Source organism: Chrysochloris asiatica, unplaced genomic scaffold (assembly GCF_000296735.1).
Source record: "Chrysochloris asiatica unplaced genomic scaffold, ChrAsi1.0 scaffold00116, whole genome shotgun sequence".
Lineage (NCBI taxonomy): Eukaryota > Metazoa > Chordata > Mammalia > Afrosoricida > Chrysochloridae > Chrysochloris > Chrysochloris asiatica.
In genome coordinates this window covers 7,592,606-7,618,889 of record NW_006408634.1, presented here as the reverse complement: position 1 = coordinate 7,618,889, position 26,284 = coordinate 7,592,606, and the positions used below count along the sequence as shown (strand labels likewise).

At 53.1% G+C, this 26,284-nt stretch overlaps 2 protein-coding genes across 2 annotated transcripts in view; one reads left to right on the top strand and one right to left on the bottom strand.

Annotated features, from left to right (window-relative positions):
* Nucleotides 1–758: 758 nt before the first annotated feature.
* Nucleotides 759–19,479, bottom strand: SCAF1 (SR-related CTD-associated factor 1). The gene is made up of 11 exons (XM_006868204.1): nt 19,402–19,479; nt 16,165–16,278; nt 15,982–16,039; nt 15,322–15,416; nt 14,960–15,060; nt 14,757–14,872; nt 8,778–11,486; nt 8,209–8,291; nt 7,776–7,994; nt 1,199–1,327; nt 759–950 (listed from the first exon to the last, which is right to left on the bottom strand). The coding sequence occupies exons 2-11, from the start codon at nt 16,270–16,272 to the stop codon at nt 759–761; spliced, it is 3,810 nt and encodes a 1,269-aa protein (XP_006868266.1). The 5' UTR covers nt 16,273–16,278; nt 19,402–19,479.
* A 1,522-nt stretch (nt 19,480–21,001) lies between these two features.
* The window catches only part of RRAS (related RAS viral (r-ras) oncogene homolog), a 7,358-nt gene continuing 2,075 nt past the window's right edge, over nt 21,002–26,284 (top strand). Inside the window, exons 1-4 of the mRNA XM_006868203.1 lie at nt 21,002–21,190; nt 23,490–23,577; nt 23,681–23,783; nt 24,435–24,543. Coding sequence (XP_006868265.1) covers nt 21,038–21,190; nt 23,490–23,577; nt 23,681–23,783; nt 24,435–24,543 — 453 coding nt within the window. The 5' untranslated portion in view covers nt 21,002–21,037. The remainder of the gene's footprint in view (nt 21,191–23,489; nt 23,578–23,680; nt 23,784–24,434; nt 24,544–26,284) is intronic.

Sequence of the window (26,284 nt, the reverse complement as noted above, 5' to 3'; positions counted from 1 at the left end):
ACAGGCATACAGAATGTGCCCTTTGGTGATGTAAATTATTATATATGCCTGAGTGTTTAAAAAAAAAAAAAAAAGCTAAAGTGAATAGAGAGAAACACTGGTAACTGATGGTACATGGAGGGGATTGTAATCATTGTAATGAAACAAGGTGTATGATTTGTTGAATGTAAAACTGATGATCTGCCCTGTAAACTTTTACTCAATCTACAATAAAAACCTTAAAAAAAAAAAAAAAGATATTGGTAAGGTGGGATCTGGGACCCCTGAGTGCCCTACCACCAGCGCCACCCATGAACAACTAAGGCTTACCAACAGCATTTGCATGGGGCATTATTCTTAGGGTGTCCTCACAATGGCCTGAGGGAGGTATTATCAGTCACCCATCTTATGGATGAGGAGACTGAGACCTGAGAACAGACTGCACAAATTCTACAGAACCTAGTCTCCTGGCCTCCTTCCTATAGGCTCAGGCCAACCCCTCCCCAAGTTTGTCTCTGAGAAGGAAGGCGTAAACACGTGGCTCAGGGTAATATTTCATGAAATCTTTAATGAAATCAAGGACAAGGGGCATGAACATAGGGGAGCAATGGGGGCAGGCTTGGGGGACAGGAGGCTGGGCAGGATGGGGGGCTCTTCTCTTCCCTGCGGCAACCCTCCCCTGATCATCCCACTGACCGGGGGAGGGGAAGTGGGGAGGCTGAGCCATAAATATGTCCAGATTTTCCAAGAGGTGAGTAAGGGGCAGATGGCTGAGAGCCTCAGAGTGGGGGCAGGGGCAAGCCTGGGCCACCCTTGTCAGGGGGACCCGGCTCCTTGGGTGGCCGTGGGGGCCCTGGAGGGTCCCCTGGCTTGCGGCCATGTTTGCGGAAGTAGCGGTAGCGCTGGACGTAGGCCCGCACCAGGTTGCTCACCTTCACCGGGTTGATCTCCCCGCTTTTGCTGTGGCATATCTGGGGGGATGAGGGGGCAGCTGGAGTCACCGCCACCCTGTGAGACCCACCCCCTGGGATCAGAGCGCTCAGCTTAGAACAAGGATGAGAGTTGGTCCCCAACGTTCAGACCCATGTCCCCCATTCATCCCTCCTTACAACAGAGCTCACGTCACCAGTGGGGCAGAGTATGTGTGGAGGGGTGATGCCATCCCAACACCTTAACTTGCATGGTCCCTGGCTCCCACCCTGGCCTGTCTGCAGCCCACCTTGTGGACGGCCTTCCTCAGAATGTCCTTGTACTCCTCCTTTGTGATGTCCTTCTTCTGATAGTACGGCTTGATGGCCAGCTTTACTTCCTCCACAGCCCGCTCCTGTGTGTGCAGCTTCTTCAGGTACTGCCGGTAGGGGGTGGCGGGAAAGAAGGGACACAGAAGGTCACTCAAGTCCCAGTGAACCCAGCCTCCGCCTCCGTGACGAGTCAGCTACAGTTTGAGGTGGAAGGTCCTACTTAGTTAGGGTTTACTGAGTGTACAGCAGGGCTGGAGCAAGGACAGTGGAGGGAGCTCAGGAGTCTGAGGGAAAGGGAAGCCCAGGAGAGGCTGGTGTGGTTAAGTTGGGGTGCTACGTAGATGTCAGGCTCAGTGGCGTGGTGGGACCTGAAGCCTGACTGAAGACATCAGTACATGGAGGATGTACCCCAGGGCCCGAGCAGAGACCCCAAGTCCTGGTGCTGCTCTGAGGTGGCTGCCTGAGGGGACCAGGAAGGGATGGACAGGGAGCAGGGAGAAAGCAGGCCTCCCAGGAAGCCCAGCCCATGGCTAGAGCTCAGCAGAGGCAGGAATACCAGCTGATGGAGCCCCAGCCTCCACAACACCCACCTGGAGCTGGGCGCCGTCACCCTCCCACCTCAGGGCTGAGGCAAGATGAGAACTGGTAAACTGAGACAGACTCTTCTGTTGGGACACCCAAGCCTGCCTGCTAGGACCCACAGAAAGGGGTCTCTTCCCCAACACTGTCAGATACAGTAAAGAAGGACAAAGGGCTGAGAAGGGATCCTTCCTGACAAAGGCAGGCCCTTCCTGACCTCCTAACCCGGCTGCACTGGGCTGGGCTGGGCTGTATACCATCCACCTGTCCTCCGGAGGGCACTTCTTGGGGGGGGGGGGGAAGGATTTCTCTACCTCCCCTCTGGTAGTCACATCGTGGTGGGGGTGGGTGGCATGGCCACTTGGCTACAGGTGGTTAGACCAATATCAGCTAGCTCAGACCCAAAGGAAAACCACCCCCAAAGCCAGATGTGTGTGAAAAACCCAGGTCTGTGTTTGCCTGGCATAATCCTTCCTGCTTCCGCCCAGAAATGGCATCTGGAGTTTTCTTTAGAAAACCACCCTCTCCCACAAACACAGAGAGATGGACAGACTGAGAGGACTGGCTAGTCAAGAAGGGTTCAGAATGGACTTTCAGTAAGATGGCAGACTAGGCAGATGAACTACACAGACCCTTTACAACAAAGACATGAGAGACCAAATAAAACAGACAGATGAAAATCCTGGAACCCTGAACTTCCGAAGGTAAGTGAGGGAAGTGGACTGAGTGGTTGCTGGGAAGACGGATGGCGAGAGAGACAGAGACTGCTGAATGACCAGTCAGCCAGATGCAGCGCAACGATCTTGAACCTTTGTGAGCAGCTTTGACAACAGAAACAGAAGGTGGCCTGGGAGAAGAGAGTCACACAGGAGAGAGACAATGTGTGATTCCTTCTTTTTCCCCATGCCCCCCCCCCCAAGAAGTGCCCTCCGTCCACCTTCACTCAAGCCCATGCAGACCCTGCTCTCCAGAAGTCTGGAGCCACGAGTCACACAAGTGTGAGGCAGGGGCCGGCTGCTGCGATTTGGTGCTTGGATTCAGGTGCGCTTGGCTTAGGACCAACTGAACGCACAGAACCAAGAGACCAACACTTAACCAGTCACCTGGCTCTCAGCTGTCTTGGGGTCCTAACAACACTGAAACTAGCTCCATCAAGAGCCTCCATGAACTACTACTGGAATTGAGTGTCCTGAACATAAACACAGAGGGAAATAGGAACTCCATCTAGGGCCAGGGACTCCGCTGTCCCAGCCCTCCCACACCCACCTCGTGAGCTCCCTGGCTTTCAGAAGCCCCCAGTTTGCTCCTCTCCGGATCCAACAGCTACACTGTGGTTTTGTTTATTCTTTCTCTTTCCACTCCCTTAAATTTTACCCTATCTCTACTTTTGTTTTTCCTTCTTTTCTTCTGTTTCTCATTTCCCCTCTTCCTTTTACCCTTATGATCTTTTTTTACTACTCTCTACTCTTTTTCATCTCCCCACCCCCACTGGTTTTTCTAAGTGTTTAAAAAAATTTTCTTTCCTTTTTTTATTTCCTCTCTTATTTTCTCTTCTATAGCTCCGTTTTCTTGTCCCTTTTTAGTTACTCTTAAATGTTTTTTTTTCATTTCTTCCTTTTATCTTCTCTCTCTTTTTTTTTTCTGCCCCTCTTCTGTCTTCATAGTTGCTTTGTTCTTTTTTCTGGTTGCTGCTTTTCTTTTTCCTCTTTATTATTTTCTCTCTTCATTGTTGGTTCCTTGTTTGTTTATACTGTTGTTTTCTTGTATGTATGTGTGGAGGGGTTTCTCCTTCCCGACCCTAGAGGAGACAGCAAACGTGCCCACACAGCCCAGCTACCACTGTACCCTCTGAAGTGCCACTCACTGGGCAAGAGCCAATACCAGCTCCTATACCACCCGATCAACAGCCAACAGCAGCCAACCCCACCCTAAACTGAGGTGCACAAACGGCGAATGAGAACGGTGCACACTTCCTTTCTTTGACTACACTCACAGGAGACAGCTAATGAGAGCCTAAGAACACATCAACATCTAATCAACAAATAAACACAAATGTGACAACCCCACAATCCCCAGGAGATAAAAAACATGAAGAAACAAGAGAGAATGGCTCCAACAAATGACCAAGATGCAGAGCCAGAAAATGTTTCTGAGGAAGAATAGGTAATGAAACTAACTGAAAACAATTCAAAAGAATTTTTTTTTTTTTTATTATATACCTAAAGATATTTTGGTACTTTTAAAGAATTGACAAAAGGTTTGAGGAAAGCAAGGAGAACACAGAAAAAAACTTTAGAAAATTTCAGGAAAATACTGCAAGAACAGACGGACAAAATAAATGCAAATTTCAAACAGTACAAATCTTGCAATTAGAAATCCAGAAGTCTAATACTAAAATTTCAAAAATGAACAATACACTGAAAGGGCAAAGGAGTAGATATGAAGCAACGGAACCCTGGATTACTGAGTTTGAAGGTAAATTTCACAAAACTAATATGCTAGAAGAACAATCAGAGAAAAGGATGAAAAATCTGAAGAAAGCCTAAGTGTTCTGTGGGACACCGTGAAGAGGAAGGACGTACTGGGTGATCAGAATGACAGAACAGGAAGAGGTAATACAAAGCACAGAGAAAATGGTTGAGAGTTGTTGGAAGAAACTTCTCTAACATCACACAAAAGGAGAAGAAAACCATGTAAGAAGCTGAATGAACCCCAGACAGGGCAGATCCCAAGAGCAAATCACCAAGATATATCATAATCAATCTTTCCAAATCCAAAGACAAGGAAAGAATCCTGAGAGCAGCTTGGGAAAAACGAAAAGTTTGTTATCTACAAAGGAGAACCAGTAAGACGAGGTTCTGATTTCTCAGCAGAAACCAGGCAGGCAAGAAAGGCAATGGGACAACATATACAAAACTTTTAAAGAAAAATATTGCCAACCAAGAATCATACACTCAGCAGAGCTGTCCCTCAAATACGATGATGAAATCAGGCCATTTCCTGAGGAACAGAAGTTAAAGGATTTTGTAATGACCAGAGCAGCTTTCCAAAAACCAACAGCAAACATCAACTTGTGATTACCATACATGACAACACCACCCAGAACTCAAGACTGAAAATAGGGAACCAGAGGTAACAATTTATAATGAAGTCAACTACAAAGCAAAATGAGGAACAGGGTAGATACAAAACTTCCAGATGGCAAGGAAATCAAGTAGATTTCAGGATATAAGAGACTGCTTTAAACAGGGGAAAAAATTATTAAATTATAGGGTAACCTCAAGATTAATACACCTGCACATCAAATTTAAAAAAGATGAAAATAGAAAGATTTAGTAAACACTAACACAACAGAAATAAAAATGAAAAGTTACATCCACAAACAAAATGAGCTCAGTATAGAAAATGATATAAAGAAGCCAGCGGCACCACAAACACCACACAGCAAAATGAAAGCAATCAAATCATACCTACAGATAATAAATGGAGCGGTCAAGAGACAGAGCAGAACGGAAAAGGAAACAGGACAGGTACTTCAATAACTGTCTACAACAGACACATCAAAAAGATGGAGACAGCCTAAATGCCCATCAACAGAACAGAATGGGTAGACAAACTTTGGAACATATACACAATGGAATGCTCGGCGACACTGAAGAATACGGGTGAATCTGAAACACCTTTTAATATGGATGAACCTGGAGGACAGGACACTGAGTGAAATTAGTCAATCACAAAAGGACAGATGCTGTATAAGATCACTGTTGTAAAGAGTTAAGAAAAGGGTTTCTTGATAAAAGAAACATTCTGTGATGGTTTCTGGGAGAGGGGAGAGGGAAAATCATTCATTAGCTAGAAGGTAGACACCTGTTAACATGGGCATCAGGGCAGACCATATGCAAGAGGGAGGTTCGCTGAGGACAGATGAAGGTAGCAGGAGGAGCAAGAGTTAAAGTGAATAGAGGGAAATCCTGTTAATCATTGGTACACAGGCGGTGGTGGAGTTGGTTCTAACCCATAGCGACCCTGTAACAAGGTTTCCAAGGCTGTAAATCTTTAAGGGAGCAGAAAGCCTCATCTTTCTTCCACAGAATGGCTGGTAGTTTCGAACTGCCGACCTTGATGTTAGCAGCCCGATTTGTAAGCACTATGCTACTAGGGGATTGAAATCATTTTAATGAAGCAAAATACATGATTTATTGAATGTAAAGTTAATGATCTGCTCTGTAAACCTTCACTCAATTCACAACCAGAGATTTATTTTACAAAAGGGTGGGTTAAGCCTGCTGTTGTGGGGTGCTGTTGAGTCAATTCCGACTCAGTGACTAGGATTTTCTAGGCTGGTGTGGCGCTGCAGGTTAATGCGACGGACTGCAAGGTCGCAGTTCAAGCTCACCAGCCGCTCCTCGGAAGCCCTATACAGGCTTACCATGTGTCGGAACTCACTTGACAGCACTTTAGCAACAAGTTTTACAGAAGCAGATAACCAAGTCTTTCTTCTGTGGTGCTGCTAGATGGCTTGGAACAGCCAACCTTTTAGCAAAGTCAAGTGCTTAACCATTGCTCCAAGAGGGTATTGGGGGTAACTGGGGGGGAGGGCATTTGTATACATACACACACACAACAATGTATGTTCAAGGAGGCTTTTGTCAGTATTTTCTATAGTCACTACAAACACCTGATTACTGAATACAGAAGCACTGTTCCTAGGAAACATACAGGGTTAGGTTCCTGTGAACCTCTGGTCCTTTCATCAACTGGCCAAGACCTCACCTCATATAGCTAATAAACCCACTGCCTTCGAGTCGTTTCCAACTCATAGCGAACCCATATTGTTGTTAAGTGCCGTAGAGTCAGTTCTGACTCACAGTGACCCTGTATAAGAGTTCCAAGGAGCAGCTGGTGGGTTTGAACCTCCACCTTGCAGTTCAAGTTGAATTGCGGTCTAATGCTTATCCTACAGCACTACACCAGGACTACAGGACAGAGTAACAGTGTTCCGTTGCATTTCTCTAACTAAACTTTTCTGAAGCAGACAACTCATCTTTCTCCCACAGAGCAATTGGTTAAACTGCTGACCTTATTTATGGCTAGCAGTCAGTCATATATAGTGCCACACCAGGACCCCTGTGTATCTAATTGTTGTTAAGTGCTGTCGAGTTGGTCCAACTCATAGTGATCCTATTTAGAGTTTCCGAGGAGTGGCTGGAAAGTTTGAACTGCCAATCTTGTGGTTCAAATCAACCTTTCAGTCCATAGCAGCAGCACACCAGGACCCCTGTGTATCTTGTTCTTGCTGTTAAGTGTTATCGAGTTGGTTCTGACTCATAGTGACCCCGTACAGGATTTCCAAGGAGCAGCTGGTGAGTTTGAACTGCCGACCTTTACTGTCCAGTGTTTATCCTGCAGCGCCCCAAGGTGCTAATTCATCATGGACACTAACTCAGGGTTGGCAGCACTACCACTTGTGGAACCTGAGTGAAGCTCACTGATCTTACGTCTTTTCTCAATATGTGCACTGTGCTCAGGAGCTGTTTGCAACCACGAAATCCTCAGGAAAAATGTGGCATGAAATAGATGGAGAAAAGGATATATTTACAGGCTGTAGCTGCCAGAAGGAACAAGGCGGCAGGACTTCCGTAGCCTTGTTCCACCACAGTTGGGTACTGGGTGTGTGAGGGGCTAGCAGAGTACTGAGGGGGATAACCATTGGGGTTAGAGAGACTGGAGTGAACAGGCGAAGTTGCGTATGTGGGATGAATAATGAGGAGAGTCTGTTTCTATTTTTTGAATGGGCCCCACCTCCATTTTCCATTCACCATTTGAGTGGGATTCCAGCTCCACACAATCTCATAAGGGGTTTTCAAAGCCCCTGTTGGCTCATGTCCCGCACAGCCACTCCTTTTGGGCCCCTGCATTTCAAGCTCTGTTACTTTCCCTGTCCTTGCCAGAGCCCACCCCCCAAATCCAGCTTACCTTGTCGGTGTCCCCACGTCCCTCAGAGCTGCTGCTACCTTCTCTCTTGTCAGACGCTGTCGCCAACCCCGTGGGGGTGGGCGGGGTGGAACCACAGCCACCCAGGGGGAGACTGCCGGGAAGCAGATAGCTGGAGGGGCCGGAAGGCAGGCCCAGAGAGGTGGGCACAGGAGCCGGGGTTACCCCCAGACCTGAGGGGGGTTTTCTGTGGCTGAGGATCTATGGGAAGAAGGTACAGGAAGGAAGAGTAAACGAAATGAGATGAAAGGCAGGAATGTGCACCCTACCCACCCTGTTCCCAACAGCCCTGGAGCCACAGGCTCTTCTTGTGGTTGATAACTTGCCCCAAAGCCTGCTGGGAGCTGTAGTTCCTCTCCTGGACGGAGGCTGAGGACCAGAGGAGAGGTTGCAGGGATCCCTCCCCAGAACCCACCTGGTTGGTGGCCTGGATCAGCTCCTGGGCCTTTGCTCGGCTGGCCAGGTTGGCTTCCTCCATCTTGAAGAGCAGCGCAGTCACTGTGAGGAGTGAAGGACAGCAGAAGGAGGAAGAAACAGAAGTCAACATGTGAGGAAGGGGTGACCAACCCCACCAGTGCAGGCCACCCTGGCTGGGTCCCTGGCAGGCTACATGACCTCATACTCAGAGCTGAAAGCAGGGAGAGCCTTGGCTGCGGAGGAACCCCACCCACCTGGCATGTTCTCAGGGCTCACTGGTATGGAGATGGGGAGATGCATGGCCTGGTCATTCAGTGACCAAGTGGTGGCAGAAGTGAGGTCTTGTCTCCAGACTCCCATACCCAGGCCTGACCTCTCTCCCCATCTCTGGGGTCTGGCAGGGGCCACTGGCCTTTTAAGAGGCCGGCTCCCACAAGCACCCCATTCTCCTGCTCCTCCCACAAGTCCCTCCCTATCCAGCTTCAGGTATATGTGCCATGCCCCCAAGTCTGGGATGACCTCTCCCGCAGTACGCGGACACTCCCCATAGCCCACAGAGACACTCACAGGCCAGGACCCCACTGGTGGTGCAGTCCACCCCTGCCGGCAGGTTCCAGGGCATGGGTGGGGGCAGGGTGGGCAGCTGGGATACGCGGGCAGCCGGCCCATCCTCAGCCCCAGAGTCGCCAGCAGTAGAGCCCGCACTAGGGGCAGCGCTGGGGGCAGCTGCAGCTGTGCTGGTGGCTGTGGTGGTGGCTGGCTGCTGCTCTTCCTCTTCCTCCTCCTCCTCTTCGTCCTCATCCTCCTCCTCATCCTCTGCTCCATCCCGAACCCCAGTGTCCTCAGTGGCCTCTTCAGGCAGGAAGGAGACCTCGGGTGTCTTGCAGCTGCTATCCACGGTCTGTGAGTCGGGGGTGAGTGCAGGCGGTGGAGGGGCCACCTTGGGAGGTGGGGTGCTGGGCACTTTGGCGGCCCGCTCTTCCCCGGACCAAGATGTCTCCTCAGCACCCTTGGTCCCAGCAGCCTGACTACAGCTGTCCGCCTTAGACTTCTTCAGCGTCACGGGGCCACTGCCGCTCCCACTGCTCCGGACCTTTTTCCGAGTTTTGGATGGTTTGGTCTTGCCCTTGGTCCCCTTGGCTTTCTTGGCCCCAGCCTTGGCCTTGACCTTGGTCTTCTTGGTCTTGGTGCTGCCCGGTGCAGCTTTGGCCACCTCAGTGGGAGCCCGCTCATCGGGTTTCAGGAACGGTGAACGGCTTTCCCGGTCTCGGCTAAACTTGACACCGATGGAGCCCAGGCCAGCCGAGGCGGCCTCCCTGGCTGGAGTGGTGCTGCTGACGCCCTCCCGGATCAGCACGGCCACCTTGGACTGCAGCTTCACCTTCCGTGAGGAGCAGGAGGACGAGGAGGAGGACGAGCCCGAGCCGCTGCTCACTGCCTTTGGCGGGGGCCCTGAAGGAGGCCCTGAATCCTTGGGGAGTCGGGCCTTCTTGGATGACCTGTCCCTGTCTCTGTCCCGGTCGCCCCCATCCAGCACCTTCCTCCTGGACCCCTTCTCGCGGGAGGAGGAAGCTGCCCCCCGGCGCCGGTCCTTCTCGCTGCTCTTACCACCCCGTTCGTCGCCACTCAGTCCCTCCGAGTCGTACAGGACCTCACGCTTGGGCGACGAGGTGGGGACCGGCGAGGCACCCCGAGGCTCAGACTTGTCAGGCCGGCCCACCGTGATGGTGCGCTTGATGGCGAACAGGTCATGGTCCGTGAGGTCCTGGATGGAGGGTGGCACGGCTCCCCGGCGGCGGCTGTCCCGCTCGCTACCCGATATGGACAAACCTGAAGCCAGAGGCACCAGGCCCGAGGCCTTCTCCAAGCTGCCGTCCCCAGACCGCTTCTCCCCCCTTGACCTTGACCGCTTCTTCTTCTTCTTACTGCTGCCGCCTTCCCGGTGCTTGCCACGGTGCCGCTCCCGTCGGGATGATGATGAAGAGGAGGTGGCTGGTGGCGGGGAGGCTGAGCGCCGTCTTCGGCGCCGCTTTTCCCGGGAGCGGGAGCGGCGGCTACCCCCACGACGGCGCTCAGTGCTGCGGGAGCGCGAACGGCGGCGGGTGGAGCGGGAGCGGCGGCGGGATGAGGATGAGGCATGGGAGCCTGGCTTATGGTCCCGTGAGCGGTGCTTCTTGGAGTCCCAGGTGGCAACAGCAGGGGTGGGGGTGGGTGCAGTGGGCTGGGTGCCGGCCGAGGATGAGGCAGCCTCCTTGGCCTCCCCACCACTGCCTCCGTGGCGCTTGTGCTCCCGCTTGGACTTCTTACGGGCGGGAGGCCCGGAGGCAGGAACAGCTGTGGCAGCAGTGGTGGCCGGGGATGCTGAGCGCTGACGGTAGCGCTCGCGCCGCTGTGTTAGGATCTTACGGCGGAGATCCAGGCCCCCCCAGCGTGTGTCGGCGGCTGGTGGGACAGTGGCCGGCTCTCCAAGGTCCACCTGCAGAGCCCCTTCGCCGTCGGACTCGGCGTGCAGGGACAAGAAGTCGTCACCCTCAGGGGCCCGGGCCACGGGGGGCTGTGGTGGGGGCCGGAAGAGGGCGGGAAGCGTCAGCCGGGGCTCATCCTCGGGCTGCACGATCTCACCCTCCTCAATCTCAGGCTCGGCCGGGGCTGGCGGGGCAGTCACCACCTCCACGGAGACCTTGCCTTCCCGGCAGGCTTCCGCCTCAGTCCCCACCACAAAGACGCGCCGGCGGGTGGCCCCATCAGTGCGTGTAGAATCCACCTGGGGTGGGGTAGCTGGTGCCTGAGCCGGGGGCGGGGGGTCCGGTTGGGGACTCTCCTCGCCTGGGAAGTCCTGGCTCAGACTGTTGTCATCATAGATGCCCGCGAGGGTCTCCGAGATACGGCTGATGCTCTGCGACAGACCTTCCTCCTCCTCCTCCTCTTCTTCCTCTTCTTCGTCCTCCTCTGGTGAGGGGGTCCCAGCTGAGGAACTGGGGTTGGAGCCGGTGGGGTCAAAAGGGTCATATTTCTGCTCTGGAGCAGGGGGTGGGGAGTAGGCCTCGTCGGTGGGGTGGAAAGGGTCGTAGATGTCAAATCGTGGAGCAGTTGGGGCGGGGGGTGCTGGGGGAGGTGGGGGTGGCGGAGGGGATGGTGAGGATGATGAGGGGGAAGGGGAAGGGGAGGAAGAGGCAGAAGAGGGGGCAGGGGGAGGGGCAGGGCCCCCGTCTCCGGTGCCTAAGGTCAGGAGGTGGCGGGCACAGGTGGGCTGAGACGCGTGAGACTGTGGAGAAACTGCAACAGAATGGGGGACAGCAAGAGGTCAGGGGTGACAGATGCCACAGGACAAGCCAGTACCTTCTCACACAGCACACAACTCTCCTCTTTGTATAGCAGCACACATACAACTCCCAACACCACATAACAGGTGCAGAGACCAGCAGCTCACAGGAGGAAACTGAGGCAGAGGGCATCTAGTCCAATGTCATGCAGAGAGCAGGGGCAGTGTCAGGGTCAAACCCAGTCCACCTGCTCTGGAACCTGCACCCCCCAGCACTGGGACAGAGCAGGAACCCCTGGTCTCCTCGAAGCCTCGGAACTCTTTTGAGGAAAAACAAACGAGGAGGCTGAGGTGGGACAGGGAAACCCCCCGCTTCTTGCTTCAGTCGGCCACCAGGGCCCTGGCCTGCTATCTCTGAGGGAGCGGCCCTGCTTTATAGAGGGTACTGTGCAAAGAAAAGAAGGTGAATTCCCATCAACAGACCAGGGGCGGAGGAGTGGCTTGAGCCATCCAGCGATCTCACTGACTAGGGACACCAGAGTCTCACCTCACACTCAGAGACTAAGGCTGCCCTGCCACTGGTGGCTGGGCTAAACCTCCAGCCTGCGGCCACACGTTCCACATGATGTAGTTCTGCTCGCTACCACCACTGCAAGGCCGGAAGCTGGCATCAGGAGCAGAAGCTGAGAATCACCTCCTGGCTCTCCCACCATGCACCAGTCCTCACTAGCAACTTGGTCTCAGACAAACCAGGCAATACCTCTGTTCCACCTCTGTCCTCCTCGTCAACAAGGGATTTTGAACAGCAAAACCAGAGCAGAATGACATCACTGGAGGGGGATTCCTCCATCCTGCCTACACATTTTTACTGACCACCCGTCTTGAGGCATGTACTGTGCAGGGGCTCTGGTTGGGCAGGTGAACGAAACAAACACAAAATTCCCTGCAAATGCACTCAAGTGATGGAGGTGGGCTCAGATTTGGGAACCAAATGTGAGGTCTATGAGGAGTGACCAGCTGACACAAATGGTTACATACTCAACTACCAGCGGAAAGATTTGCAGTTCAAATCCTCCCAGAGGCAGCTCAGAAAGTGACCTGGCGACCTACTCCTGAAAGGTCCCAGCCTTGAAAACCCTCTGAATCAATCACACGTGGATGACCGCCATGAGTCGGAAAAGAGGCAACAGCAACTAATTACAGTGATACATTCCAACTGAAAACAGCTAAGAAGGAAAAGACCACCCACCCCTGAAAACCCCTGCTAGTCCATATATACCTGTTAACCACAGGCTGGGGGGTGGGGGTGTATGTGCAAATCTGGCCCCAGAGCTGTTTTTTTGTAAATAAAGTTTCACTGGAACACAGGCACATTTACAGACATTATTCGAGAGAAGTCCACTTTAGCACTATGAGGGCAGAGTAGAGTCCTTACGACAAAGATGCTATGGAAACATTTACTGTCCGCTCCTTCTTCAAGGAAAAGTTTGCTGACCCTGGCTGAAATCATTTTCATTAAAACTGTTATTACATTATAAAGAACCCTGGTGTATTGTGGGTTAGACTGTGGACTGCTAACTGCAAGGTGGGTGGTTCAAATACACCAGCCGCTTTGAGGGAGAAAGGTGAGACTGTCAGCTCAGTAAAGATTTATAACTCAGAAACCCTAGACAGTGTCGCTATGAGTCAGAATCAACTCAATGGCCTTAGGTTATTACGCTATAGGAACATCTTTCAGAACAAGAATTTATTTTCTGAGCTGCAGATGTTACTATTACTCCTGTAGCAAATACTGATGACAAGGTTGCACGCCACACTACTCCAGCAAGGTTATGTCTCAGAGGTGGCCCCTGGGGTGCCTGAGGCAGGTAACAAATGCCCAGCACAGAGCCTCGGGCCACACAGGAGGTGGCTGCCACTACAGAGCCGAACTGTGTTGCAGCTACACGCGGGGGACTCATGCCGTTACGTCGGCCCAAATGTGACTTTTGTAGGCTCCTGCCTCCATCAAAGGAACACCACAAAAGACCGTGGTTTATAGGGTTCCTGATATGTCACTGGACAGCCAGCTGCAAAGTCTGCAGTTCAAACCCACCAGCCAATCCTCGGAAACTCTCAAAAGGGGCACTGAGTTGGAACTGACTCAGTAGCGCTTAACACCAACAAAGGGTCCCTACAAGTTGGAACTGACTTGACAGTAATGGGGTACGATGAAAATCAAGCAGGCTGAGTTCCTTAGTATCTACTTATCCTGGTAACTACAGCCCACTGGTGCTTCTGATTGTGTTGTGGTCACATGCCATCAAGTGGATTCCCACTCACCACAACCCTCCCCTGTGTGACAGAGGAGAACTGCCCCTAAGGTTTGCTAGGCTATCATATTTATGGAAGCAGATCGTCAGGGCTTTCTCCTAGGGAGCCGCTGGTGGATTCAAACCGCCTTCCTGTTGGTTAGCAGCTGAGTATTTAACCATGGCACTACCATGGCTCTTTCCTCTGAACGGAGAAGAAACAAAGATCTCCGGGCATGGGTCTCTGGATCCTGTGTGTCTTGTGAAACAGGGGCCAGACACCCGTGACCTGACAAGGAGGGGCAGGCCTGCGAGATGCTTCTCCAGCGCCACCTCCACCTTTCTGGCCTCTTTCCTAGCCCCCAGTAAATGTGAGGGGGCTTCAGTAAGTTCGTGGGAAAATGGAATAAAAAACAATGGAATTCTCCCACAAGCCTCCTGAAGCCCTGTTGTGTGCCTTGGTCTCAGTGCCAACATCAGAGACAGCAGCAATGGCAGCATCGCCTGGGAATTTGTGAGAAATGCAGGTTCCCAGTCCTGTCCTGGGGGGGCCCCGACACCACTCTAGTCTGAACCATGATCTGAACTGCTCACAAGGAACCCCTAGAAATGGGGTGGGGAGCAGGCCTTTGTTTGGATAATGGACAACAGACTCAAACAGACTGAGTCGGTCTACCATGAACAACCTGTTGTGTGACACGGAACATGTGCCTTATGTGAAAGAAAATGCTAAAGAGTGTCCATCCTGGGAGGCAGACTGTCCAGGCACTTAGGTGACTACGCAGTGCCCCACGTGACCACACTGCTGGGGCGTGGCAGCTCTCAGGTCACTTTTTACTGTGTGCGTCAGACGGGCTTATTGTCCTCATACAGGAAGAAAGCATTAAGAGTATGGAACTAATGGTCTAAGTGATGTAGTTGCTGCTACAGTTAACCAATAAAAACAACGACAAGCCAAGTCCCCCACCACCACCCTACCCTGGCCCCACATACCCGTTTTGCCCGTCCTCCAGGCCCGGAGACGGGGCAGCAGGCTGGGCACGGGCAGAGGGACAGGATCCCTGTCACCAATGCGGACTTCAGCCACCAGCTCCAGCATGTCCTCACTTCTGCAAGGTGGAAGGGGCAGTGAGCCTGGGACTGCCTCCTGCCCCCACGCCAGGAAGCCCCTTCCGCTCTTTCTGCCCAGTACTCACTCGCCAGGCCGTAGGTCTAGACGGCTAGGCACCCAGGTGTCAGGGGGTTCCAGAACGCTCACCAGCCCCGCGAGGAAGCTGTCTGCGGCCATGTCCAACACCTGAAACAGGCCAGGTAAGTTCCACGCTGTCCCCACCCATGCACGATCCACAAGTCCCATTTCTACAACCCCTACCTCTCAGGAAGTATGACAGGAGACCACTGGGAAACACAACTGTCCAACCTGACCCCTTACCCTGAAGGCCTCCAGAATTCAGGCATAGCCCCAACCCCTCCCTCCATCAAAACCTGAGTCCTGAATCCCAGCCCCCTCTTCCCTTGGACCCAAAAGCCTGGGCCCCGGCCCCCTCTCCTTACTCACAGCAGCTGTGTCCGTCCCCCCAGAGTCCTGGGTACGGGACTCTGACCGTGGGCTCCGGCAGCGCCTCCAACGTAGGCCATAACACCGGGAGCCATCTGGAGAGAGAGAACCATGTAGGGTCTGCAGACAGGGGTCAAGGTGCAGCTCTTAGGAAGGAGGGGAAAGAGGAGCAGGATTGGTGGCCTCCCCACTCAGGCCCCAGAGGATGTCCTCCATGCCCCAGAAGAGGATTCCTGGTGGACCACAAACTCACTTATCTGTCCTTCGCCACATCTGCAGGAAGCCCAAAGGCTTCAGCTTGGCATCTGAGACAAGCTCTGTTCATGACCTCCCTGACTGTCCCACTTCCCCTTGCTCCCACCCTGAGGCACTCTTCAGCTGGCAGCTCTAACATGTTCTTAGAGACCCAGTATGGCTGTGGCCTCCTTGAAGTCTTCCCTGATCCCACCTCCTGCCACGTTCACTCTGGTGGGCCTCACGCCCCCAACAGTGGGTACTTCTTCTACTATAGCACCTGCCATCCTGCCTGGTGGTTCGGTTTCCTCTCCACCAGATCCTGAGTCCATCTATGGCACCCTGGAGGTCTCCACAGAAACAATGTGCTGGAGTGGAAGCATGCAGAGATGTGGCCGGGAGCTAGGACACCAGAAGCCATCCTACCTTTCTCGTTCGGCAGCTCCCCCTGCAGCGAGCTCCCCACTGCCTGCTGAATGGCCCGCTGCAGAGAGAGGAGACCAGACAGAGAAACGGGGGTCAAAGCTCCGATCCCTGTTCCCAGGGAGACACCCAATGGCCTCTGGCATGTAGACTCCCAGCCCCTTCCTCCGCTATTTCCAGCCTCACCAGGATAAACGCGGAAGGAGAAAGCGTAGGGTCTCTGTCTGGTGGACCGTCACCCCGCTCCTCACCCGACTCCTCCGTCTTCCCTCGAGACTCATCATCCTCCTCCATGGTCACCTGGTGGTTGGGGGACAAGTTTGGAAGAGGGGCAGTGCAGGAGTAGAAGGGGTGGCACACAACAGTCTCCTGGTCCTCCAATGTGGTCCCGACTGGAGTCCTGATTGCAGGGTGCCCTCTTCTTCCCAGTCCCATCCCAGTAGCCCCCCAAAACCCAAGTGAGTCCTCCCACCAGAGAGATGGGAGTGGTTCTCTCCCCCTCCTGGATTTTAGCTGTCTCTTCTGTGGAAAGGAGACCCACCCAGGCTCTGATCCCAACACCCCATCCTCAGTCCCCACAGCTTCCCCAACAATCTAGTCAAACTCCGAGATCTTGTTCCCAATCCTCGACGGAGCCACGCCAACACCAGATATTCTGTTGAGTTGTGATGTCAAATACTGTGTTCCCTGATCCCGTGAATCCAGAAGTATTTGCCCAGGTACCAGGGGGCCCTCGGCACCATGCCTCAAACTCAGGAGGCTTTCCACAGATCAGCTTTCCCCAATGGTAAGGGACCAGAAATGTATCCACAGGCTTAACGCTGAGGTGGAACTAGCAGAGTGGTCTGCAAAACCTGCCTGCCCCTTTTGACCCTAAATCGCTACCCTTCAAGGGCACATACTATCCTCTTGCCTGTCCTACCGACACCCCGCAGTGACCTGGAGAAGGTCACAGAAATTTTACATGTATTGCTGACGCAGGGAGTTGAAAAGCCATCTTTCAGTTGGGTAGGATACCTTGATTAGTGGGGTTCAGGAAATATGATGACTTTGGCAGTTGTTATTTTTGTTAGGTGCCGTCGAGTCAGTACCGACTCATAGCGACCCTATGTACAACATAAAAAACACTGCCCGGTCCTGGGCCAACCTCACAATTGTTGCCACACTTGAGCCCATTGATCCTGCCACTTTGCCAATCCATCTCACTGGGGTCTTCCTTTTTCTCTGACCCTCCACCTTACCAGTAGGTGCTCCCAGTCATCACAAATCTGCCACTTTGCAAACAAAGATTCCGGGCACGTTGTGGGATCCCTAACAACCCAACTCAGTTGACTTTCTTTGGAAGACGAGCCAAATGATAGGACCCATTTGAGGATTTAAACAGGACTGACCCCTGCCACACATGGGGCACATCTATGTGCTCAATATAAGTCCCAGAATCTTCACTTGCTTTCCCGCAGCTGCACACCTACAAAGAAAAGACCTCCTCGACCCAGGTCTTGCTCCCACTAGGTTGCTAAGTGATCCCAAAGCCCTACCTTCAGCCTCAGAGGCTCCAAGACTGCGGGTCCCTTCCCTGGCTCTAGAAGTATGGCCACCTGCAATGGAGCTGTTGCCTGCCCTTTACAAAGACACAGGCCTCTTTCCTGAATATTTATCCATCTCCTCTGTTCTAGTGGACAGCTCCCCGCTAAGAGCTGCTCTCCAGCACTGGTCAGAGAAGTCACCTAAGAAACTCCAGCAAGTCCAGCTGACTCCCAGTCCCTGCAGACATGTCCCAGGCACTGTGGACCTGCCAGCAAACCCCCACCCTGACATGAGAAGGTCCTCCAGACTCTCTAGAGCAGTGTTTCCCCCAACAATAGGGACTGGGCACAGTTGAGTACTTCACTGGACAGCTTAACAAAATTTAACAGAAGTCACTGATAAAGTCTTCAGTATGTATTCAAAGGGAAAAAAAGCCACTGCCATCAAGAACATTTCGACTAAATGCCCCATACGGTTTCTGGAGATGGTAAATCTTTACAAAAAGACTGTGGCATCTTTTTTCCTGTGGAGCAGCTGGTGGGCTCAAATTGATGACCTGCGGTTAGCAGCCCAGCTTGGCATTATAAGGAGTAAGTGGAAATGCAACTTCGTGAACTTTGGTATTCAGTAATGAAGGTATGTAGGTACGTGATGTTGTTGTTGTTAAGTACCGTGAAATTGATTCCAACTCATAGTGACCCTGCACAGGGTTTCGGAAGCTGTAAAACTTTATGGGAGCAGAACGCCTCATCTTTCTCCTGCGGAGCCACTGGTAATTTCGAACTGCTAACCTTGAGGCTGGCAGCCCGACTCGTAACCACTACACTACCAGAGGTATGTGATAGGTCTCAATGAAAACCATATTTCTTATGGATGATCAAGGTCACAAGAGTTTGAAACACAGTGGGCTAGATGGTCCTCTAGACTTTCCCAGATGTCCATGGGCAACACAGCCTCTACAACCCCAGGCAACACATCATTTAAAATCATTTTCCCTTGGAATTACGTTTTGAAGGCCACGTACATTTCAGCTGGGGACAATTTCTCACAACTTATTTTGTCTTGTTCTCTGAGCAGCAAAAAGCATTTGAATTTCCTCCAGGCTAAAGTCTGCATTCTGGCAGATATACTCCCAGGTACTTACTTCTATGACTGAACCCAAACCTCAGGAGTCACACCCAAAGCCACCTAGATGGTTCCAGGCCCTTCTAAACGTCCCAGCCTTCTGTCACCCAGATTAGCCACTTTTTCAGATCTTGGAGAGCCATCCAGACCTCTCAATACATCTCAGTATCTGTCTTCCTACTTTGCTGGGCACATCCATCCCCTCTGGAGGGTCCTAAGCCCTTGACTACTACCTTCCAGGCCCGCTAAATGGCCCCAGACCCTGTAGATGAGCCTCAGCCTTAGACAAGTCCGTGTGGACCCCTCACATCCCTAACACACACCCCTCGAGGCACTCTAGGTGGCTCTGCAGACCTCCCTCACCCCTAAAAACCGATTTCAAGATCTCAAGATGGCCCCAGAATCCACAGAACAGACCCCAGCCTCCGGTCAGCCCAAACAGACGATCTAGTGCCTTCAGACACCACCCAGGCCAGCCAGATGACCGAGGATAGGCCCCAGTCTCGGACAGGCCCTGTGGACGCCCCCAGTCCTTTTGGGAGCGTCCTGTAGACGCCCCCCGACTCCCACGACGCGTCCCGGGGCCCTGATAAGGCCCCCCCCCGCTCGGCGCCAGACTCCGCCACCACTACCAGGCCCAAGGCCACCCAGCTAAGCCCTTCAGGCCCCGCGGCGTGTGGGGAAGACCCCAAGACAACCAATGACCCGACTTCGCCCCGCCCACCCTAATAGGCCCGAGTTCCGCGGGCCCGGGCACCGCCGCCATCTTACCCCGCCGCTCGGGCTGCGGCTCCGGCCCCGGCGCGGGGCGGGGCGGGGCTCGGAAGCCGAAGAGGAGGGGAGGGGAGGGGCTAAGGCACCGCCGAGCTTGCCGGGATTGCAAGTACTGAGCACGGTGCCGTGAAGGCTGGTGGGAAGCGTCCGGACTCGACTTCCCAGCAGGCAATGCAACCCTCAGGCTGGCTTCGCGCGATGCACGCCGGGAGGCGTAGTCCGCGCGTCGCTACCGTCACGCAGGGACAGCAAGACGGTGAGAGGTGAAGTGGGCGTAGCTTCAGGAGCCCGCGATGAGGCCCCCCCCCCCCACAGTGCCCTGCGCGCGCGCGGAAAGGGTAGCGGAACAGGAAGTGGCGTAAGAGGTACTCAGCCGGATTAAAAAAAAAAAGATGCTAGGGAATTGTAGTTAGTTCCTCAGAGTGAGCAGGGAAAAAGCATCCAACTCTTTAGAGGCTCACTCCTGCGCATATTCTTGAGATCCTGGAATCCCGATTACCTAGTTCCCTCCAAATTTAGAACCAAGGGCCCCATCCCTACAGCCTCCTCTTCATTAGTACCCCTATTCCTCCGATTTAGAGCAGAGGACTCCAGGTTTACGTTTCCTCCTCCTTCAGTATCAGGAGTTAAGAGACCTGTTTGTTAGACTTAGCGTTCCGCCCCTCAAGCCCCTTCTCTCTGAAAACAGGGAATGCCCCAGCTCGCACTTTACATGGACACAAGTCCGGGCTCCCCTACCCCAGTATTCCGGGCCCCCAGCTTCTTCAACTCCAGGACTCAAGAATTCGGGCACCCTACTCTTTCCTTTACCAAGCCTAAAGTAAGGACCCGCCGTCCACATCGTTCCCAGAGCCCAAGAATCCAAGCCTCCAGTCCCTTCCTCTCCCAGGAACCCAGGAGTCTGGGCTCTCAGCTCCTTTTCTTCCAGGAGCCAGAAATCCTGGCCACAAACACTTCATGACCCGGGCGTCCGGGCCTTGGCGAGCTGGCTCATGGGTTAGGAATGCAGTGATCTCACGGCTCCTCCCAGGCCCGTTACCCGGCTGTCCCCCTCCTGGGCCTCAGCTCCCCCTCCCAGTCTATCTTCCGTTTGGCTGGGACAGCGGGAACCGGAAGCTTGGGTCCCTTAGCAAGTAGAGACGCCAGCATGCAGCCCAGACGCCCGGGTCGGGAGTTTGGCTCGTGTCCCAGGTGGGAGGTGGCGTTTTCCCTCAGGATCCAAGCCTTCCTCGGAGCGCGCCTATATACGGCCCTGTGCGAATCGGCCAGCCTCGCTTCCCCGAATAAGGACTTAGGGAGGGTGTCGGGAAAAGCCACCACACAGGGATCCTGATTTGCATAGATCCGCCCCAAAGTAGCTTCCCGCCCCGCCCCAGGCGGCCTGCCGGCTGAGAGCGCAAAGCGCAGTTTAAAGAGAGCAAAATTCACTCATTAGCATGTGTCCGCCCCTTTCAGATTTTCCCTCAGTGTCGAACTAGGTTTCCTTGCCTCTGATTAGCATAGTTCCTCCTCCCGGGCTTTGCCTCCTCCTTAAGACGGGGCTCATGAATATACATTAACTCGTTAGCATAGCCCGCCCCAGGCCCCGCCCGGCTCCCCCCCAGGCGGTAGCGGCGGCGGCAGCGGTGGCGACATGAGCAGCGGGGCGGCGACCGGGACGGGGCGGGGGCGGCCCCGGGGCGGGGGGCCTGGGCCCGGGGACCCCCCACCCAGCGAGACACACAAGCTGGTGGTCGTGGGCGGCGGCGGCGTGGGCAAGAGCGCGCTGACCATCCAGTTCATCCAGGTAGTGGGCCCTCACCCTGGGGGGTGCCCCCCAGACCCTAATTTCCCTAAAACCCATCACTGAGAAGCTCCTATGAAGCCATCTAATTTTAAAAGAGCCCCACAGATTGTGACCCTGAGCCCTGTTGATGGCCTCCACCCTCGACACGCGCGGGACCTTCTTCCTAAACTTGCATCCTGAGACCTACCTTCCCTCCCCCACCCCTAGTACTCAGGACCCCGCTTTTCTGCTGGTCTTTCCCTGACGCCTCCTTGGGTCACCCCGAATCCAGCATTGTCACCACTTCCTCCCTAAGCTCCATCTCTCCCAACCTCTGCACCCTATCTTTTCTAACCTATTCAGAACTTCTCTTGACGGTATGCCTCTGTCTTTCAGCCTCAACTTCTAGAAATGACACCCAGACCTCGTTCTTTCTGGGGGCCAGCTAGTCCTTGAGAAAAGTATCCTTCAGCCCCTGCCCTGAGAACCTTTCCCCTCAGACCAAAAGATTTCAAAAGATTCTGCCTCTTGGCCAACTTCAGAGAAGTCCAAGACCCTAAGTCCTAGCAACCCCCATTCTGCCAGACTCAGATCTCCTCCCCAGAGAAATCCAACCTCTTCTCCATTTTGAGTGTCCCCTACACTCTTCTCTCTCCCTTGATGCCCCTTAAATCATTCCTGTGAGTGAAGTACCCTGTTAGCTGGCACCACCCCCAAAAGACCTTGTGTGAGCCTTTAACTACATCTCACGGTCTCAAAAACTGTTTGGGCACATACCTATATTGGACAACAGAATATTGCTAGGAGCCATTTCTAGGTTCAACTCCAGTTCTCACCCTTGATCTTAAGCTCACTACCCTAATACCACCCCTCACCCCTGCCGTCCCGGGTTGCAACCTGCCCAGGACCTGGTCCCTGCACCCTGGCTTTTGGACAAGCCCTCACCAAGGACCCCTTAACAACCAAGACACAGCCTTACAGCCCTCAGTTCCCTGGGGAACTGAGAAGAGATTACCCCTTCTCGCTACTGATGTAACTCTAAAGAGAATCCCTCACCATATGAGAGAAACTATGAAAGGGGTTTGCCCCTGAGATCCATCACTGCAGAAATTCCTGGGACCCCAGACCCCTCAGGAGACCCCAGTAAGCTCCTGCATTGAGAGCCTCTTCCTAGGTCCAGAAAGCCCCAGCTCCAGGCTCTGGCATCCAGGGGCTGATCCAGAGCAGGCCAAAGGCTAGGCTGGCTCAAGAGGGACCCAGGCAGGAAGGGAGGGGCTCAGACCACGGGCGGGGCAGCCTCTCCATGGCCGGACTGGAACCAGGACCTTCCCCTGGGAGGAGAAGCTGGAGGCCACTTGAGGAGGTGGGGGGGAGGAGGAAGAAGAAACAAGCGGGTACATATTCAAGGAGCGCTTCCAATAACTGAGGTCTTACTGTACCAGTTAAAGTGCTTTTCCCAGACTCTCCCAGTACTGGATTAAATGTCAGATTACTCTTATCCTTATTTCCTAAATGAGGAAACTGAGGCTCAGAGAGGGGAAGTGATTCCAGCAATGTCACACAACCAGGAAGTAATCACAATGAGAGATGTAGTTTGTGCCAGAAAGAGAGGAGGACAGAGAGAGAGACTCAGAAAAAAGGGAAGAGACTTGGGAAGCGTGGGAGAGCTAAGACCTGGGGGGAGGGTAGGGAAGGAAAGAAAGTGGGAAAGGGACCCAGAGAGAGGGGGACAGAGACAAGATAAAGACATAGACCCAGAGAGGGGGAAAGAGAGACCCAGACAGTGAAGTGGAAAGGGACCTAGAAAGAGACCCAGAGAGAGAGGGGGACAGAGACCTAGAGAGAGGGGAGGACAAAGATGGGGGGTGGATAGAGACCCAGAGAGAGAGAGGGATACAGAAACCAAGAGAAAGGGGGGATAGAGACTCAAAGGGGGTGGGGACAAAGACTCAGAGAGAGGGAGACACAGATTGGGGGGGGAGGGGACACAGACCCAGAGAAGGGGATGGAGACCCAGAGAGAGAGGGGACACAGAAACACAGAGAATGTGAGACTGAGAGAAAAGAGGAGAGACTTAGGATGCCTGGGAGAGCAGAGACCTGGGGGGAGGGGAGGAAAAGAAAGAGAGGGGGACAGAGATCCAGATAGAGGAAAACAGAGACCCAGAGAGTGGGACCGAGAGACAGGGGATAACAGAGATCCAAAGAACAGAGAGGAGGGACCCAGACCCAGAGAGAGGTGGACAGAAGGGGTCCTCAGGGCAGGGTACATCCCCTCTGTGGGGTAATACAGTTAACAGTGCCCTTCCCACCCCAACCAGTCCTACTTTGTGTCTGACTACGATCCCACCATCGAGGATTCCTACACCAAGATCTGCACAGTGGATGGCATCCCAGCCCGGCTGGACAGTGAGGATAGCACAGAGTGGTGGTGGGAGGTGGGAGGCAGAAGGGCTGAGGGTCCATGAGGGTGGCTGGGGCAGAGGGAGCCTTGTTTCGCTTGTCCCCACAGTCCTGGACACCGCAGGCCAGGAGGAGTTTGGTGCCATGCGAGAGCAATACATGCGTGCTGGTCACGGCTTCCTGCTGGTATATGCCATCAACGACAGACAGAGGTGAGGGCTGGTAAGGAATAGAGTGGGGAGGGACGGACCAGGCCTCCCGTTCAGTCAACCAGGCCTGCCACCTAACCCTTGAGCTGACCCCGCCCCTCTCCTGCTTACAGACCTCTGAGGACTCCTTAAGCTCCCCAGGATACAGTCCTAGGTCTTCAACCCAATGTTGAATTCCCTGTATGATTCCATTCCTTTCTTGTTTCTGGGAAGGGGGCCTTGGTGGTACAGTAGTTAAATACTCGGCTGCTAATGGAAAGGTCAGAGGTTCAAACCTCCCAGCCACTCCAAGGGAGAAAGATGAGGCAGTCTGTTCCTGTAAAGATTTACAGCCTTGAAACCCTGTAAATTGAAATCAACTTGATGGCAGTGGAATTTGGTTTCATCTTCATGGAGAGGAGACCTGGTGGCTCGATGGTTAAAGCATTTAGCTGCTAACCACAAAGTCGGCTGGTAGAATCCACCTGATGCTGCACGTGGGGGAGTCTGCTCCCATAAAGATGACAGCCATTGGAAACCTATGGGACAGTTGTCCATTATGAGTCAAAATCAGCTCAAGAGCAACAACGTGGGGTTCTGTCCCCGGGTGGCACAAACACTTAAGCACTTGGCTCCTAACCTCTCATGTCTCCCCCCCACCCCTTTACCCCCCAGTTTCAACGAAGTAAGCAAGCTCTTCACGCAGATCCTCCGTGTCAAGGATCGGGACGATTTTCCCATCGTGTTGGTTGGGAACAAGGCGGACCTGGAGACCCAGCGTCAGGTGGGGGACCCCAGGGCTCCCTCTCAGCCTGGGAGGTTCTTCCCAGCAAGCCTCCTGGGGTTCCCTTGGTGTCTGCTCCCCACCTCAATACACAGTTCACTGGTACAAGGCAGGTGCATTAGCCCCAAATCAGACCTCTGGATCCTCAACACTACCTGGCTGAGAGACCAACACACAGGAGCCCCTGACCCCTGATGGTCTCTGTCCTGCCCCTTCTCTGTTCCTACAGCCCTGGACCCTCAGCCCAGCCTTCAGTATCTTCCCTTCAGTCAGCCTCTCCCACCTGACCCCAGAGCTGATCCTGCCCCTCTCTGGCTCCTAGACCTCCCATGGCTCCCTAGTGCCCCCAGGACAGTGGTGCAGTTTTTCAACCAGGGAGTTCAATACCCTATAAATGGTTTCATCGTCTTCTTTCCCCTCTCCATGAAGGTGGCAGAAAGGGGTTAAGCACTTGGTTACTAATCTTTGTTTCCTAGTGTTGCTGTAATAGAAATACCATAAGTGGGTGGGATTAAAAATATTTTTTCAGAGTTTGTTGATGTTGTGAAGTGCTGGTTCCAACTCATATCGACCCTGTACAGAGTTTCCAGGGCGTTGTGTTTTTTTTTTTGTTGTTGTTTTTTCTGAATCAGAAAACCTCATCTCATATTTAGGAGGTGTGGTGCTGTAGGTTAATGCCCCGGACTGCAAAGTTGTTTCAACTGCAAGGTCAGTGGTTCAAGCTCACCAGCCACTCCTCGGAAACCCTATACAGGGTCACTATGGGTCGGAACCGACTTGACAGCACTTCATAACAACAGAAGTCTAAATTCAGGGTGTCAGCTCTGGGGAAGGCTCTCTTTGGAGAATTCTTTTCTCAACTTCTCTAGTGGTCCGGGAGTCTCTTAGGGATCTCCTCCTTGTCTTTGCTTGCTCCTCTCTGTGTTGTGCTGTTGAGTACTAGCCAGTGCACTCCAACCCTATAGGACAGAGTAGAACTAGGTTGTCCTCTTTTTCCAGGAGCAGATCGCTAGATCTTTTCTTCCTGGGACTCGCTGGTGGTGGTGGTTATGTACCGTGGAGTTGGTTCTGCCTCAGAAATCTGTGTAGGGGTTCCAAGGCTGTAAATCTTTATGGGAGCAGAATGCTTCATCTTTCTCCCTCGGAGCTGCTGGTAGTTTTGAACCACTGACTGTAAGGTTAGCAGCCCGACGGGTAACCACTGTGCTGGCAGAGCTTCTTCAGGAGCCACTAGTGGGGTTGGAACCACTTGACATTTGGTTAGTGCCAAGTGTTGATCCATTTTGCTAGCTAGGGTTTCTAGATCTAATCTCTTTTTATGTCTCAAAAATAATTAGGTCTAAGACATTCATATGTGGTATCATTAACACAACAAAGAAGACCCATTCCCAAATGGGATTGGATTACATCTACAGGTGTGCCCCCCCTGCCCTCCAGGTGATCTTCTAGGATAGAGTCTAACTGCCCCTCTCATAGGTATCCAGGGCTATCATGTCTTCGTTGTTGAATTCAGTCAGTTCTCACTCATAGTGATTCTGTATGTGAGGATGGTACAGAACCAGGTAAAGTTTCCTTCTGTGAGACACAAGGTGCTAGGAGTGGGGACTGACAACAACAACAACAACCTTTAGGGAATCAAACTGCCACATCTTTCTCCTGCGGATTCAAACCGCCAACTTTCTGTTAGCAGCCAAACTCTAAGCACTGTGCCACCAGAGCTCATTTTACACAGGTATAGCCC

Coding starts and splice junctions, on each gene's coding strand:
- SCAF1 (XM_006868204.1), bottom strand. CDS start 16,272: ATGGAGGAGGATGATGAGTCTCGAGGGAAGACGGAGGAGTCGGGTGAG. Junction 8,292..8,777: donor CACCAGTGGGGTCCTGGCCT/GTGAGTGTCTCT, acceptor CACTCCTCACAG/TGACTGCGCTGCTCTTCAAG. Junction 7,995..8,208: donor TGATCCAGGCCACCAACCAG/GTGGGTTCTGGG, acceptor TTCTTCCCATAG/ATCCTCAGCCACAGAAAACC.